This window comes from Elephas maximus, chromosome 13, assembly GCF_024166365.1.
Source record: "Elephas maximus indicus isolate mEleMax1 chromosome 13, mEleMax1 primary haplotype, whole genome shotgun sequence".
In the NCBI taxonomy this organism is placed as follows: Eukaryota; Metazoa; Chordata; class Mammalia; order Proboscidea; family Elephantidae; genus Elephas; species Elephas maximus.
Window position 1 is genome coordinate 105,779,101 of NC_064831.1, and position 18,633 is coordinate 105,797,733.

General features: G+C 43.9%; 1 protein-coding gene across 1 annotated transcript in view; it reads right to left on the reverse strand.

Annotated features, from left to right (window-relative positions):
- The window catches only part of CYFIP1 (cytoplasmic FMR1 interacting protein 1), a 198,133-nt gene that overhangs the window by 122,037 nt on the left and 57,463 nt on the right, over positions 1-18,633 (reverse strand). Inside the window, exons 2-6 of the mRNA XM_049852609.1 lie at positions 12,279-12,402; positions 12,102-12,191; positions 10,682-10,759; positions 10,022-10,123; positions 9,031-9,212 (exon numbers count right to left, since the gene is read on the reverse strand). Of these exons, the coding sequence (XP_049708566.1) occupies positions 9,031-9,212; positions 10,022-10,123; positions 10,682-10,759; positions 12,102-12,191; positions 12,279-12,395 (569 nt within the window). The 5' untranslated portion in view covers positions 12,396-12,402. The remainder of the gene's footprint in view (positions 1-9,030; positions 9,213-10,021; positions 10,124-10,681; positions 10,760-12,101; positions 12,192-12,278; positions 12,403-18,633) is intronic.

Sequence of the window (18,633 nt, forward strand, 5' to 3'; positions counted from 1 at the left end):
CTCAGTTCAATTTCTTAACTTTACCTTTGATGTTCAGGGCTCCTAGCTTGTCAGATATACATAATCGATTCACTTGTTCTTTTGGGTTTTTGTTGTAAGAGGGACCACAGGAGGTGTGTCCCTACTCCGCCATCTTGGCCCTGCCTCCAAAAAACACCTTTTTAAAACTGAAAGCCACTGCTGCTGCCCACCTCCCCCACTGCACCAGCCCACTACTGACAAAGCCAAAAAGGCTAAGGAAGCTGCTCAGAGGTGTGCCATGGACACACAATGCAGCCAGGTCAGCTCCACCTATGACTCAGACAGATGCAACATGTATTCAGATACAAAGCACCATCTCCTCCAATTCAATTTTACAACTGTTGGGCTCACCTGGATTTGCCTGGTTTCTCCAGGCCCACAGACACCTAGAGATAGCCCTGGCATACTGGTACCCTAACTTCCATGTGTTGAAGACTGAATATCTTTAAAGTCTCCCCTATGTCAGAATATAACCTCCATGGTTCTAGTGATAACTTCTGTTTGCTCACTGCCACATGTCACTCTGAGCGAGCTTTATAAAGGCACGGCATACGTACACTATATCAACATATCACGCTGACCTACCTATATAAAGGGGCGATACACCTACAATACCACAATGCTGTCACTCTGATCTAACTTTATGAAGGCAAAGTACACATACACGACCACATGTCACCCTGATCTAATTTTATAAAGGTGTAGTACACATACACGACCACAACATGTCACCCTGATCTAACTTTATAAAGGTGTAGTATACATACACTACCACTGTGTCACCCTGATCTAGCTTTATGAAGACGTAGTACACAGACACGACCACAAAATGTCACCATCATGTAACTCTGTAAAGGCGTAGTACACACACTACCACACCGTGTCACCCTGATCTAACTTTATGAAGGTGAAGTATACATACACTAACACACCGTGTCACCCTGATCTAACTTTATAAAGACGTAGTATACATACTACGTCTTTATAAAGCTCGCTCAGAGTGACCACACCGTGTCACCCTGATCTAACTTTAAAAAGGGGCAGTGTATGTCCAATACCATGTGTCACACTGATCTTGCTTTATAAGGGCACAACCTGCGTATACTACCACAAACAGTCACCCTGATCTAGCCTTATAAATACACAGTGATATACACTACCACAACGTGTCACTCTGATATAGCTGCATAAAGGTGCACTATACACACACTACCACAATATGTCACCCTGATGTGCTTTATAAAAGCACAGTAATGTATACTCACAACTTGCCACCATGATCTAGCTTCATAAAGGCACAGTAATTTACATTACCACAGCTTCTCAGCCTGATCTAGCTTTATAAAGGCACAATGATGTACACTCCCCCACATGTCTTTCAGTTTGTCATACTGTAGAAGCTTGGGGGTTGCTTTGATGCTGGAGGCTATGCCACGAACATGGTCACCCATGGTAGGAGGTTTCAGCTGAGCTTCTAGACTAAGAAAGACTAGGAAGAAAGAAGTGGCAGTTTACTTTTGAAAAAAATTAGCCACATTATAAATAGCAGTGGAACACTGATATAGTGCTGGAACATGAGCCCCTCATGTTGGAAAGCACTCAAAATATGACTGAGGAAAAGCTGTCATCTCAAAGTAGAGTCAACCTTAATGATGTGGATGGAGTCAAGCTTTCAGGACCTTCATTTGCTGATGTGGCACAACTCAAAATGAGAAGAAAGCTGCAAACATCCATTATTAATAGAAATGTGGAATGTATGAAGCATGAGTCTAGGAAAAATCGTCAAAAATGAAATGGAATGCATAAACGTCAACATCTTAGGCATTAGTGAGCTGAAATGGACTGGTACTGGCCATTTTGAATCTTACAATCATATGGTCTACGATGCTGGCAATGACAAATTGAAGAAGAACGGCACTGGGTTCAGCGTCAAAAAGAACATTTCAAGATCTATCCTGAAGTACAAGGCTGTCAGTGATAGGATAATATCCACATGCCTACAAGGAAGACCACTTAACCACGAGTATTCTTCAAATTCATGCACCACCACTAACGCCAAGGATGAAGAAACTGAAGATTTTTACCAACTTCTGCAGTCTGAAATTGAACAAACACAAAATTAGGATGCACTGATAATTACTGGTGATTAGCATGCTAAAGTTGGAAACAAACAAGAAGAATGAGTAGTCTGTGACAGAAACAATGCCGGAAATCACAAACACGTTTTTTCAACAATGTAAACGGCGACTATACACATGAACATGGCCAGATGGAATATACCGGAATCAAATCGACTACATCTATGGAAAGAGATGATGGAGAAGTTCAATATCATCAGTCAGAACAAGGCTGGGGGCCAACTGCAGAACAGACCATCAGTTGCTCATATGCAAGTTCAAACTGTAGTTGATGAAAATTAGAACAAGTCCATGAGAGCCAAGGTATGACCTTGAGTGTATCCCACCTGAATTTAGAGACCATTTCAAGAATAGATTTGATGCATTAAACACTAATGACCAAAGACCAGATGAGTTATGGAATGACATCAAGGGCGTCATACATGAAGAAAGCAAAACGTCATTAAAAAGACAGGGAAAAAAGAAAAGACCAAAACAGATGTCAGAAGAGACTCTGAACGTTGCTCTTGAATGTTGAGTAGCTAAGGTAAACAGAAGAAAATGATGAAGAGAGCTGAAGAGATTTCAAAGGATGACTTGAGAAAACAAAGTATTTTATACTGAACTGTGCAAAGGCCTGGAATTAGAAAACCAAAAGAGCAGAACTCGCTTGGCATTTCTCATGCTGGAGGAACTAAAGAAAAAATCCAAGCCTTGGGTTACAATACTGAAGGATTTTATGTGCAAAAACTTGAGTAACACAGGAAGTAGCAAAAGAAGATGGAAAAAATACACAGAGTCACTGTACCAAAGAGAACTGATCAATGTTCACTCATTTCAGAAGGCAGCATATGATGAAGCACTGATGGTACTCACGGAAGAAGTACAAGCTGCACTGAAAGCCTCGGTGGAAAAAAACAAGGCTCCAGGAACTGACGAAATACCAATCGAGGTATTTCAACAAACGGATGCAGCCCTGGAAGTACTCACTTGGGTACGAAGAAATCTGGAAGACAGCTACCTGGTCAACCGACTGGAAGAGATCTACATTTATGCCTATTCTAAAGAAAGGTGATCCAGCCAAAAACCTGTACATACATCAAAGGCAGTTGTTTGAACAGAACAAGGGGATACTGTGTAACAGCAAGAAAGGAGTACATCAGGATGGTATCCTTTCACCAAACTTCTTCCATCTGTTCGCTGAGCAAATAATCTGAGAAACTGGACTATATGAAGAAGAACGCGGCATCAGGATTGGAGGAAGACTCATTAATGACCTGTGTTATGCAGACGACACAACCTTGCTTGCTGAAAGTGAAGAGGACTTGAAGCACTTACGAATGAAGACCAAAGACCACAGCCTTCAGTATGGATTACACCTCAACATAAAGAAAACAAAAATCCTCACAATTGGACCAATGAGCAACACCATGATATACGGAGAAAAGATCGAAGTTGTCAAGCATTTCATTTTACTTGGATCCACAATCAATGCCCATGGAAGCAGCAGTCAAGAAATCAAAAGACACATTGCAGTGGGCAAATCTGCTGCAAAGGACCTCTTTAAAGTGTTGAAAAGCAAAGACGTCAGTTTAAGGACTTAGATGTGCCTGACCCAAGCCATTGTGTTTTCTATCGCCTCATACGCATACAAAAGCTGGGCAACGAATAAGAAGACCGAAGAAGAAACACCTTTAAATTATGACAAGAAACACCTTTAAATTATGACGTTAGCAAAGGATATTGAATATACCACGGACTGCCAGAAGAATGAACAAATGTGTCCTGGAAGAAGTACAGCCAGGATAATTCTTAGAAGCAAGAATCGCAAGTCATCATCTCACATACTATCAGGAGGGATCAGTTCCTGGAGAAGGACATCATGCTTGGTAAAGTAGAGGGCCAGGGAAAAAGAGGAAGACCCTCAACAGGATGGACTGACACAGCAGCTGGCTGCAACAATGGGCTCAAACGTAACGACGATCATGAGGCTGGCGCAGAGCCGGGCCGTGGTCTGTTCTCTTGTATACAGGGTCGCTATGAGTTGAAACCGACTAGACAGCACTTAACAACAACAATGTACACTACCACACCCTGTCACCTTGATCTAGCCTTATAAAGGCACAGTAACATACACTATCACAATCTCTCACCCTGAGCTAGCTTTATAAAGGTGTGGTCCATGCACACTACTACAACCTGTCACGATATAGCTTTACAGAGGCACAGCATAGACACTACCATACATCTCAACCTGATCTAGCTTGATAAAGGCGCAGTATACGTACACTGGGAAACTCTGCTGACAGAGTGGTTAAGAGCTGTGGCTGCTAATCAAAAGGTCAGCAGTTCAAATCCACCAGGTGCTCCCTGCAAACCCTAAGGGGCAGTTCTACTCTGTCCTATAGGGTCGCTATGAGTTGGCAATGGGTTTGGTTTGGTTTTGGTTTTATACATACAATACCACATGTATCATCCTGATCTAGATTTGTAAAGGCAAAGTAAGGAATGCTACCACAATGTTTCATGTTGATCTAGCTTTATAAAGGCCCAGTCATGTACACTTCTACAACGTGTACCCTGATCCAGATTTACAAAGGCACAGTAATGAATGCTACCACAATGTGTCCACTGATCTGGCTTTATAGATGTGCAGTATGCATATACTACCACAACCTGTCACTCTGGTCTAGTTTCCTAATGTACACTAACACAACCTCTCACCCTGATCTGGCTTTATAAAGACATATAATGTACACTACCACAATGTTACACCCTGATCTAGCTGTGTAAAAGGCACAATATACATACGCTAGCACGTTTTACCCTGATCTAGCTTTAAAAAGGCACAGTAATGTACACTACCACAACCTATCACCATGATCTAGCTTTAAGAAGGCATATATACGTAAATAACCACGTGTCACCCTGATCTAGCTTTATTAAGGTACAGTATACATATACTACCACAAAGTGTCACTCTGATTGTCCTAGTTACCTAGTTCTGCTATAACAGGAATACCACAAGTGGATGGATTTAACAAAAAGAGGTTTATTTTCTCACAGTAAAGTAGCTAAGAGTCCAAATTCAGGGCGTTGGCTCCAAAGGACGGCTCTTTCTCTGTCGGCTCTGGACAAAGATTCCTTGTCCTCAAATTTCCCCTGGTCGAGGAGCGTCTCAGGAGCAGGGACCTCAGGTCCAAAGGACGCGTGCTCTGTTCCTGGTACTGCTTTCTTGGTAGTATGAGGTCCCCCACTTTCTGTTTGCTTCCCTTTCCTTTTATCTCTTGAGAGATAAAAGGTGGTGCAGACCACACCACAGGGAAACTCCATTTACCTTGGATCAGGGAGGTGACCTGAATAAGGATGGTGTTACAATCCCACCCTAATCCTCTCAACATAAAAATTATAATCACAAAACAGAGGACAACCACACAATACTGGAATCAGGCCCTAACCAAGTTGACACATATTTTGGAGGGGACACAATTCAATCCATGACACTGATCTAGTTTTATAAAGGCACAGTAATGTACACTACCACAACGCGTCACCCTGACCTCTTTATAGAGGCGCAGTGTACATATGCTACCACAACTATCACCCCGCTCTAGCTGTATAAAGGCCCAGTAATGTACACTACCACAACGCGTCACCCTGACCTCTTTATAGAGGCGCAGTGTACATACGCTACCACAACTATCACCCCGCTCTAGCTGTATAAAGGCCCAGTAATGTACACTACCACAACGCGTCACCCTGACCTCTTTAGAGAGGCGCAGTGTACATACGCTACCACAACATATCACCCCGCTCTAGCTGTATAAAGACCCAGTAATGTACACTACCACAACGCATCACCCTGACCTCTTTAGAGAGGCGCAGTGTACATATGCTACCACAACTATCACCCCGCTCTAGCTGTATAAAGGCCCAGTAATGTACACTACCACAACGCGTCACCCTGACCTCTTTAGAGGCGCAGTGTACATACGCTACCACAACATATCACCCCGCTCTAGCTGTATAAAGGCCCAGTAATGTACACTACCACAACGCGTCACCCTGACCTCTTTATAGAGGTGCATTGTACATACGCTACCACAACTATCACCCCGCTCTAGCTGTATAAAGGCCCAGTAATGTACACTACCACAACGCGTCACCCTGACCTCTTTATAGAGGCGCAGTGGACATACGCTACCACAACTATCACCCCGCTCTAGCTGTATAAAGGCCCAGTATTCGCACAGTCCATTTATATTCTGTCAGTTCCTGGAGACTTGTTTTTCACCAATGCTTTCTGTGCAGCTCGGACCACTTCTTTCAGTACCACTGGTTCTGAATTATACGCTACTTTCTGAAACTGCTGACTGTCAATGAACTCTTTTTGGTACAGTGACTCTGCGTATTCCTTACGACTTCTTCTGACGCTTCGTATGTTATTTAGTATTTTCCAACTTGAGGCTTGAATTTTTCTTCAGTTCTTTCAGCTTGAGAAACGCCGAGCGTGTTCTTTCCTTTTGGTTTCCTATCTCCAGGTCTTCCCTTATTTCACTATAATACTTTATTTTCTCTTGCCAATTCACACTTTGAAATCCTCTGTTCAGCTCTCTTACTTCATCATTTCTTCTGTTCACTTTAGCTACTCAACATTCAAGAGCAACGTTCAGAGTCTCTTCTGATATGTATTTTGCTCTTTTCTTTTTTCCCTGACTTTTTAATGACGTTTTGCTTTCTTCATGTATGACGCCCTTGATGTCATTCCATAACTCATCTGGTCTTTGGTCATTAGTGTTTAATGCATCAAATCTATTCTTGAAATGGTCTCTAAATTCAGGTGGGATACACTCAGGTCATACTTTGGCTCTCATGGACTTGTTGTAATTTTCTTTGAACTTCCATATGAGCAACTGATGGTCTGTTCTGCAGTTGGCCCCCAGCCTTGTTCTGACTGCTGATACTGAGCTTCTCCATCATCTCTTTCCAAAGATGAGGTCCATCTGATTCCTGTAAATTCCATCTGGCAATGTCCACATGTATAGTCATCGTTCACATTGTTGAAAACTGGTATTTGCAGTGGAGAAGGGGTTGGTCTTGCAAAAATTCCATCATGTGATCTCCGGCATTATTTCTATCACCAAGGCCGTATTTTCCAACTACTAATTCTTGTTTGTTTCCAACTTTAGCATTCCAATTACCAGTAATTATCAATGCATCCTGATTTTGTGTTTGTTCAATTTCAGACTGCAGAAGTTGGTAAAAATCTTCAGTTTCTTCATCTTTGGCATTAGTGGTGGTGCATGAATTTGAAGAATACTCGTGGTTAAGTGGTCTTCCTTGTAGGCATGTGGATATTATCCTATCACTGACAGCCTTGTACTTCAGGATAGATCTTGAAATGTTCTTTTTGACGATGAACCCAGTGCCGTTCTTCTTCAATTTGTCATTGCCAGCATCGTAGACCATATGATTGTAAGATTCAAAATGGCCAGTACCAGTCCAGTTCAGCTCACTAATACCTAGGATATCGATGTTATGTGTTCCATTTCATTTTTCACGACTTCCAGTTTTCCTAGACTCATACCTCATACATTCCACATTCCTATTATTAATGGATGTTTGCAGCTGCTTCTTCTCATTTTGAGTCATACTGTATCAGCAAATGAAGGACCCAGAAGTAACATCATGATACAGAGAAAGACTGAAGTCCTCAAGGACTTCATTTTACTTTGATCTACTATCAACGCCCACGAAAGCAGCAATCAGAAATCAAATAACTCATTGCATTGGGCAAATCTGTTGCAAAAGATCTCTTTAAAGTGTTAAAAAAGCAAAGATGTCACTTTAAGGACTAAAGTGCACCTGACCCAAGCCATGGTGTTTTGAATCGTGAGAAAGCAGGACAATGAACAAAGAAGACTAAAGAAGAATCGATGCCTTTGAATTATGGTGGTGGTAAATGATATTAAATATATCACGGGCTGCCAGAAGAATGAACAAATCTGTCTAGAAAGATGTACAGCCAGAATACTCCTTAGAAGGAAGGATGGTGAGACTTCGCCTCACATACTTTGGACATGTTATCAGGAGGAACCAGTCCCTGGAGAAGCGCATCATGCTTGGTAAAGTAGACAGTCAGTGAAAAAGAGGACGACCATCAATGAAAGATGGACTGACTCAGTGGCTGCAGCAATGGGCTCAAGCACAACAACAACTGTGAGGATGGCACAGGACCAGGCAGTGTTTTGTTCTGCTGTACACAGGGTCGCTATGAGTCGAATTTCGACCCAACGACACCTAACAACTATAATATATGTACACTACCACAATGTGTCACCCTGATTCAGCTTTATAAAGGCATAGTAATGTACACTTCCACAACGTATCTCCCTGATCACGCTGTATAAAGGTGCAGTATACATACACCACCACAAAGCATCACCCTGATCAAGCTTCATAAATCTGCAGTACACGTACACTACCACAGCCTCTCGCCCTGGTCAGGTTTTATAAAGGCACAGTTATGTACACTACCACAACCTGTCACCCTGATCTAATTTTATCAGTGCTGTATACGTACATTACCACAACCTGTCACACTGATCTAGCTTTATAAAGGCACAGAAATGTACATACCACAAGGAGTCACCCTGTGCTCCTGCAATCTTAACTTGTCTCTCACCCCCTCCTGCATCTTATACCTAGGAACAAGTCCTAAGACCTAAAAAAAATAACTATTGCCAACCTGCAGCAATGATCCCAAGCTCACCGGAGCACACAGTACCAGCGAGCCAGGCCTCTGTCTCATGAACACCCCCAGGGCCTGGACTGCAGGATCTGGTGTGTAAGGCCTGGCGTGGGAGGCCTGGCATGTATGCAGGCAGCTCACCTCTTGTAGGCTGAGTGATCGTTCTTCACACTGCATTTCATGTTTTTCAGCTCATCCAGCACGGCGAACATGTTGATGAACTTGCCTAGGGTAAGTAGGTACGCCTCGGACACGAAGTCCTTCCTTCTCTCTGCATGGCACAGGCGCCGCACCTCCCCGCAGAAGCGCTCGATGGCATTTCTCTAGCACACGAGAGAAAGGCAAAGCGCCGTGCATCAGTGCCAGGTCACCCTCAGTGCAGGCAGGCTGACCACCCCTTAAAGAGTTTGCCACTTTTGTGGACCCACCAAGTCTGCGGAACTCAGCAGACTCACTTTAGAGTAGTTTCCAGACGTATTTGCTCTGTAACAGTAATTATTTATTTTATGTCCCTAAAGTAAAAAATTTTGTTAACTATTCTAGCAAAGATGTTTACAATAAAAGGTCTATAAAACAGATGGTTTAAGCCTCAGAAATAAAATAAGAGATTTTTCCCTTTTGACAATTTTTCAGTTAAGACAAAATCTCATCCCCTAGTAAGTTCTACCTTTTCCTTTGGCTGAAGGAGTCTATAATGAAAGTCTTCAAACATTTCCAAAGTGCTTCTTAAAAAGCCAGCAAGTCCTTCCCTATGGCCACCCTTTCCCTAACCAATGGGCTCAAGGCAGGGCAAGGTTAAGAAGAACAAAAATTCCTGAAAAACCAGATGAATTCAAAGGACAAGTGGGCAGAAAGATAAAACTTAGTAGTTGGTACTATCAGAAAGCACAGCCCGCACGGTAGAAATGAGCAGTCACTCTCAGTTTGGGAAGAGATGTGCCTGCCCTGAGAGCATATACGCTGTGACCAGCAAGGCCGCGTCCCTCCTGTCTCAGACCCTGGTGGCTGCTTTGCCTGTTGGGTGCCGTGTTCAATAAGCTCATGCTTTGAAAAAGGAAAGTCGTGGTGAGGGTAATGGTGGAACATCTCAGCCCTCCACACTAAACCCTTTGGAGTATTTTGCTCTTTTTACCTGGAAGTACATAAAATTCATTAGTTTTGTGACCTCTGGCTCAAGGACCTCCACAGTTTTCTCATAAATTTCCACTCTATTAGGCTGCTCGTTGCATTTCACCTGGAAATAAGCAAACAAGTACAACATAAAGGGTCAAAGAGGTTTCAAACCAGACAGAAGTGGCCGCTGGAGTTGGCAGCCTGCTTGGGGGAAAGGGGGCATAGATGGGAGGAAGGGATTGGAGATGGGAGAGGAGACAGAAGAAGAGGTGACGATGGGGGTGGGAAGGGAGAGGGGAGTGAGAATATGGTGAGGATGGAGTGAGGAGGGCCATGGATGGGGAGGGGAGTGGAGACAGGGGTGCGGGGGGGTGTGGATGGGGAGAGGAGAGGAGGTGGGGGGTGGAAAGGGGGCGTGGATGGGGAGGGGAGGGGGTGTGGGTGGGGAGGGGAGTGAGACTAGGGTGGGGAGTGGGTATAAATGGGGAGGGGAGGGAACGTGGGGGTGGGGAGGAAAGGGAGTGGAGGTGGGGGTGGACATGGGGGAGGCGGCAGAGATGCAGCAGGGAGGGGAGAGGGGATGGAGAGGGAATAAAGATGGCGGTGGGGGCAGGAAGAAGGGTGGAGGAGGGAGCAGGAACGAAATGGAGATGGGGGTGGAGCTGGGGTCCGGCAGCACCTGCGGGATGGCCCTGGAGCAGCTCCTCCAGGTGTACAGCATGACTGCGTACTCTTGACCCTCCTCCAGCATCTCGTTCTGCAAGGGAACACAGGCCAAGTCACATGCAGATGGATGGAAGAGTCAAGGGAAGCAGGGGAACGGTCATCGAAATGATACCAAATGCTAAAATCCAGATGAAGAGGCATAAACTCTCTCAGCTCTCCCCTTGAGATGGACACACTTGAAAACTCTGACCTGCCTGCCCAGAGGAAGCTGGTGGTACTGCGAGCAGGGCAGTGGGTCTCAGGGGCACGGAGGCACCCGTGCTGGGGCTGCCACAGTCACACGCTCTTGGCTGCAATCAACCTAGACAACCTGCTGGTGACTGCAGCCTGAGCATGGGTGCAATGCCCACAGAGCCCTCCAGGCCTCCGCACTAAGCCATGCGAGCCACCTGGGTCACAGAGAAAACTCAGAGGTGTGCAAAGAAAAGCTAGAAGTGTTTCTGCAGAACTTACAGGGAGAGTTTCCATGGGAAAAGGAATGCCGTAACTTTTAAAACCCACTTTAGTGTTCTATTCTTTCCGTCATGATTTTCCTTTGGTAAAAATAGTAAAAATTACATTGATGCCTGTTAAAATGTCAACTGCAAATTGGTAATTCTTTTAAGATGCTTTAAAATGGCCTTCCTTAAAGGCTATCATTTAAAAATGTTCGCTACAATTTTTAACCCTACAATTTCGCTTCTATAAATCAAGCCAAGTGGAATAATAAAGTATTTAGAAAGCTACTCACCACAAAATTTTTTTATAATAAAAGGGAAACTATGTAAACACAATAATTAAATAAATTGTGAGCATTTACAAAACGGATTATAAGACCCATTGCCATCAAGTCAATTCTGACTTATAGCAACCCTACAGGACAGAACAGAGCTGCCCCGAGGTTTCCAAGGAGCAGCTGGTGTATTTGAACTGCTGATCTTTTGGTTAGCAGCCAAGCTCTTAACCACTGCACGACCAGGGCTCCAATCATAGCCATTGAAAATTGCTTTTTCTAGCACATCTCAATGACATGTGAAAATGTTCATGAAATCACTAAGATGTCTCATCATCATAATAATATAATTCATTTTTAAAATCTACATTACGTATGTGTGTACCCGGCACGTGACTCTAGGTTTGTAAGAAGGAGAGCCAATGGGGGGAAGGGGCCCTCAGGGCGCTGACAAAGGTTTTCTCTGGGCCACAGATCCAAAATATTTTTAAGAGTACATACTGTTTTTATAATAAAAAACAAAGGTTTCTTAAAAAAATAAGGCCTTTCATTTATGTTCTTCTCTTTTTCCTCACTGTATATCATACCAGGATAATACCAAAAAGGCCCCTATCCTCAGCCATGCCGCCCTCCAGGAACACAGGTGTGGGGACAGAATTACCATGCTAGAATGTACGGTGGCCTGCTCGATGTATCTTGCAATGCCAGTGACAAATGCATTTCTGTCTTCAAAGTTAGTGTTGAAATTTGGCTAGAAGAAAGAGAAAAAGCATGTAGACGCTGGAGTTGCTGCCCTGTGCCCCAGTGGCTGCACTTGGGGGTTTGGGGTGGGGCACACCTGGTAGAGCAGTGAGGAAGGTGGGGGCTCGATGCAGGGCTGCTGGTCAGGCAGGGGCAGCTCCTCCAGGAGATCCACATTGGACAGCGCGTCCTCCAGCGTCACCTGGGCTGCCATGCCGGCACTGGAACACAGACACAAAGCCACATTTCCTGTAAGGAAGGGCAGGCACCCCAACCATCTTCCCGAGGCCAGGGTTGTCAGGCCATGAGTCCCAGGATCCCGCTTCCTATTACCCTCTCCTGAGGGCCATCTGGGGACCTCTCGGCAGGAAGGCTCACCCACTCTGGGAGTCACCACCCAGCCTCTCTTTCCTTGCACAGCAGTGGAATCGTACTCTCCTGGCCTCCAGGGGTGACATGGTGCACAGAACACAAGCTGCTGCGTAGGCAATCGTTTCCTCCTACTACTGCCCCCTCGGGCGTCGCTGTCCCCCTTGGCCATAATGAGGGGCATGCCCGCGAACTGCCTCCAACACCACACTGCTCCAAGGGCCACACGCCATGCCAGGCCGGCAAAGCTGCAGAGGACCCAACAATCCTTTCCCGCACACAGATACTTCCCAAGCAGTCCCTCCAAACACGATCACATACTGGGGACTGAGACAAGAGGACAGGGGCCTGGTGCCCACAGTCTAGTTGGACGGACAAGACAGGATCACCAGGAATGCCCGTGCACCCCGTGGGGAGTACCGCCAGAGAGCACAGAGCTCAGAAGGTGAGATGAGGGAGATGTGGTTAGCAGAAGGCAGACAGTAGCTGCCTGTGCTGGCATCAAGAGCAGCAAGAGAGGAATGAGGAAGACACACAGTTAGGAGAAAGCCACATGACCACAGGGAGCCACCAGCACAGGAGGCAGCACCAGAGGCTAGAAGAGACATGAAAGGATCCTCCCTAGAACTTTTGGAAGTGGCCCTGTTGACAACCCGATTTCAGACTTCTGTCCTCCAAAGCTGTGAGAGGATAAATTTCTGTTTTTTAAGCCATCAAGTTTGTGGTAATTTATCACAAAGCTATGGGAAACTCAGTACTAATCTGCTTCAGTCCCGGGTGAGGAGACACCAGCACATCTAGCTCAGCACTGCTCTAAACACAGCTCCACGGGCCTCTGAGACTGAAGGGCAAAAGGACGTGGTACTCTTCCAGCCAGAGATGGACGGAGAAGAAAAAGAGAAGCCCCAAGGCAGTGCGGAGAGGAAGAAACTGGGAGAAGCAAAGTCATTTGTTTGTGGACTTCTGGGCCCCTCGGACTGAAAAGCAGACCCGACCCCATCCCATGCACCGGAGACTGAGGACTGGATGGCAGGGAGACCAGCACTACAGATACAAAAACAGACTTGATAATGAAACCCCCACCGTCATAAGGCACATCAGAACTTCCAGCCTAAATCTAACCAGGTTGTTTGCCTATAAAATAAAAATATCAACATTCTCATAGGATTTAAATACGGCCCAGAGTTTTTTGTTTTTTGTTTTTTTTCAGAGTTTCATAATATTCAAAATGTCCAGAAGCAATCCAATTTACTCAGCACACAAAGAACCAGGAATACCTCAACGCCTAAGGGCAAAGAGGAAACCCTGGTGGCGTAGTGGTTAAGTGCTACCGCTGCTAACCAAAGGGTCGGCAGCTTGAGTGGTTAAGTGCTACCGCTGCTAACCAAAGGGTCGGCAGCTTGAATCCACCAGGTGCTCCTCGGAAACTCTGTGGGGCAGTTCTACTCTGTCCCATAGGGTCGCTATAAGTCGAAATCGACTCGACGGCACGGGTTTTTTTTTTTTTTTAAAGGGCAAAGACAATCAACAGACTCCAATGCTAAAAAATAACACAGATGCTGCAATAATCCAGCAAAGTCTATTTAAAGTAACTACTATAAAAATCTCTAACAAGCAGTTAAACACTCCTGAATTGAATTGAAAAAGGGAAAGTCTTAGCAAAAAAAAAAAAGTATATATATACATAAACCCAACCAACCCAGTGCTGTCGAGTCGATTCCGACTCATAGCGACCCTATATATATATGTATATATATATAAAGAACTAAGTGAAAATTTTACAGCTAAAAAATACAATAAATGAAATAAATTCTGACATGAGCTCAGTAACAGAATGAAGTAGAGAGGAGTCAGTGAACTTGAAGATAAATCTGTTGCCGTTGAGTCAATTCCAACTCATAGCAACCCGCGTGTTACAAAATAGAACTGCTCTATAGACTTTTCTTGGTTGTGCTCTTTTTGGAAGTAGACCTTCAGGCCTCTCTTCCATGCTGCCAATGCGTGGGTCCGAACCATAAACTTTTCAGTTAATAGTCAAACACAAACCATTTGCACCACCCAAAGACTCTCAACTTGAAGACAGAGCAACAGAAGTTCTCCAGCCTGAAAATGGAGTCCCTGAGGGGCAGACACAGTTAAGTCCTTGGCTGTTAATCAAAAAGTTGGAGGTTCAAGTCCACCCAGAGGTGTCTCATGAGAAAAGTCTGAAAAAGTAATTCCGAAAAATCAGCCACTGAAAGTTTTATGTTTTAGGATGACTAAGATTGAAAAAACAGAAAATAACAAATGTTGGTGAGGATGTGGGGAAATTGGGATCTTTACCCATTGCTGGTGGGAATGAAAAATGGTACAGTCACAGAAAACAGTGTGGCAGTTACTCAAAAAACCAAAAATAGAACTACTATATGACCTAGCAATTCCACTCCAAGGTATATATCCAAAAGACATGAAAGCAGAGACTCAAAAAGAGACTTGTACACCAATGTGCACTGCAGCACTATTCACAATGGCCAAAAGGTAGAAACACCCTAAAAATGCCCATCAACAGATGAATGTATAAACAAAAAGTGGTACATACATACAATGGAATACCACAAGCCAATCGCAATACTGAAGGATTCTACAGAGAAAATATTGTACAACACAGGACGCACCAAAAGAAGATGGAAGGAATATACAGAGCCATTGTAGAATTGGTTGACATTCAAAAACGTCAGGAGGGAGCGTATCATCAAGAACCAACTGTACTGAGGAAGAAGTTCAAGCTGCACTGAAGGCATCAGTGAAAAACAAAGGTCTAGGAATTGACAGAATACCAATTAAAAGGTTCCCACAAACAGAGCTGGAGGCGCTCATTCTTCTACCCCAAGAAATATGGAAGACAGCTACCTGGCCAACCAACTGAAAGAGATTCATATTAGTGCCCGTCCCAAAGAAAGGTGATCTAACGGAATGAGGAAATTATTGAACAATATCATTTGTGTTATGCACAAGTAAAATTTTGCTGAAGAGAATTCAAAAATGGTTACAACAGTACATCGACAGGGCACTGCCAGAAATTCAATCAAGATTCAGAAGAGGATGTGGAACAAGAGGTACCACTGCTCATGCCAGATGGATTCTTGGCTGAAAGCAGAGAATACCAGAAAGATGTTCACCTGTGTTTTATTGACTCTGCAAAGACATACGACTGTGTGGATCATAACAAATTATGGTAACACTGCAAAGAACAAGAATTTCAGAACACTGAGTTGTGCTCGTGCAGAACCTGTACACAAACCAAGATGCAGCCATTCAAATAGAACAAGGGGATATTGAATGGTTTAAATCAAGAAGGGTGTGGTCAGGGTTGTATCCTTTCACCATACTTACTCAATCAGCGTGCTGAGCAAATAATCCGAGAAGCTGGACTGTATGAAGAACGTGGCATCAGGATTGGGGGAAGACTCATTAACAGCCTGCGATATGCAGATAACACAACACTGCTTGCTAAAGGTGAAGAGGACTCAAACCACTTACAGATGAAGATCAAAGACCTCAGCCTTCAGTATGAATTACACTTCAATATAATGGTGTTGGTAAAGAATATTGAATATACAACGGACTGCAAAAATAATGAATAAATCTGTCTTAAAAGAAGTACAGCCAGAATGTCCCATGGAAGCGAGGATGGTGAGACTTCATCTCACATACTTTGGACATGTTAATCAAGAGGTACCAGTCCCTGGAGGAGGACATCATGTTTCATAAAGTAGAGGGTAAGTGAAAAGTACGAAGACTTTAAATGAGATGCACTGACACAGTGGCTGTACCAATGGGCTCAAGCATAGCAATGATCATAAGGATGGTGCAGGACTTGGCAGTGTTTCATTCTGTTGTACACAGGGTTGCTATGAGTTGGAACCAACTCAATGGCACCTAACAACAACAGTAGGAGAAATGAAGTCTTAATACAGGCTACAAATATGGATGGAGCTGGAAGACATCATTCTAAGTGAAATAAGTCAATCATAAAAGGGCAAATATTGTAGACCTCACTTATATAAAAAGACAAGAAAAGGCAAATGTATAGAGAACAAAGTTTATTAGTGACTACCAGGGGTGGAAAAACCGTGTTTCATTCTGTTGTACACAGGTTCACGATGAGTCCCAAACAACTCAACCACACCTAATAACAACAACAACTAGGTGTGGGAGTGAGGGGAAAAAGGGGGCTAAGGCGATGGAAATATCGCACTGATTAAAGGTAGAATCACACAGCCAATTATTGTAATTGCTGTCAATAAGTTGGACACCTATAAGAACTTGAATTGGCAAAAGTTGTGTGACAGATATACAACGATGACAAGAGAGAAAAAAAAATAGTAGTTGCTGCAGCTGCTTATGTACAACCAAAAACATCCTGGGATTTGGTTTCTTGGTTTGGAGGTTTAGGGTCATGGTTTCACGGGACATTCCAGTTAACTGGCCTAATAACACGCTTACTATTTCTGTTCTACCTCCTAGTTCACTGCGTAGTGCCTGGGGTCTTAAAAGCTGTTCAAGGCACAACAATTGGTCTCTATTCACCTGGAACAACAGAGGAAGAAGGAGAATCAGGAATAGGAGGCGGATATGGAATGTGTGGCTAATTGCCTCCATGAACAACTGCCTCTTTTACCATGAGACCAAAAGAGCTGGATGGTGCCTGGCTACCATTACTGAACATTTTGATCAAAGATTCCACAGAAGAATCCTGATCAAGAGGGGGAATATGCAGAAGAGAATTGCAAATTCTCATGGACTCCAGCGTTCTGGAGCCATGAAAGTTGGATGAATCTCTGAAACTACTGCCCTGAGATAATCTTTAAATCTTAAACCAAAAATGTTTCCTGAAGTCTTCTTAAAATCAAATAACAGTTTAGCCTCACTAGTAAAAAATATCTGCCTTGAGCATTATGCTCTTTTAAGAACTATCTATATGGGATCAAACTGACAACAGCAACTTGAAAAGATTAGAATTTATCTTAGGGGCAGTGAATTTATGTTAATGAGGGAAGAACAACTCAGAAACTGAGAGTGCAAATGGTTGTATAACTCAAAGAAGCTGATCAGTATCACTAAATGGTACATATAAAAACTGTTGAACTGGTCTATGTTTTGCTGTGCAAATTCTCAACAGGAGTAACAAATTTAAAAAATCTAGGAAGTACAGTTCTACTACGACAAACATGGGTCACCATGAGTCAGGGACGACTCAACGGCAACTGGACTAAACCAGATGAAAAAAATGAAGAGCCACAGGGACCTGCGGGACAGAAGAAAAGGCCTAACGTTCACGTCCTCAGAGCCCGAGAAAGAAAAGGAAGGGCTGAAAAAAAATTGAAAAATAAATGACAGAAAACTTCCAAACTGGGCCCTAGAAAAAAGATAAACCCTAAAGAAGTCCATACCCACATCCATCATAATCAAACTGCTGAACACAATAAAGATTCAAAAAAAAAAAAAAATCCACCTGGAGCAAAGGAGAATGAAGAACACCAAGGACATAAGGTACTTATGAGCCCAGGAGACAGAAAGGGTCACATAAACCAGAGACTTCATCAGCCTGAGACCAGAAGAACTAGGTGATGCCTGGCTACAACCGAGGACTGCCCTGACAGGGAACACAACACAGAACCCCCCTGAGAGAGCAGGAGAGCAGTGGGATGCAGACCTCAAACTCTGGTAAAAAGACCAGACTTAATGTTCTGACTGAGACTAGAAGGACCCCAGAGGTCATGGCCCCCAGACCTTCTGTTAGCCCAAGATATGAACCATTCCCAAAGCAAACTCTTCAGACAGGGACTGGACTAGACTATGGGATAGAAAATGATACTGATGAGGAGTGAGCTTCTCGAATCAAGTAGACACATGAGACTATGTGGGCATCTCCTATCTAGAGGGGAGATGAGAGGGCAGAGGGGGTCAGAAGCTGGCCGAATGGACACAAAAATAAAGAGAGAAGAGAAGGAGTGTGCAGTCTCATTAGGAGGAGAGCAACTAGCAGTACATAGCAAGGTGTACATAAATTTTTGTATGAGAGACTGACTTGATTTGTAAAC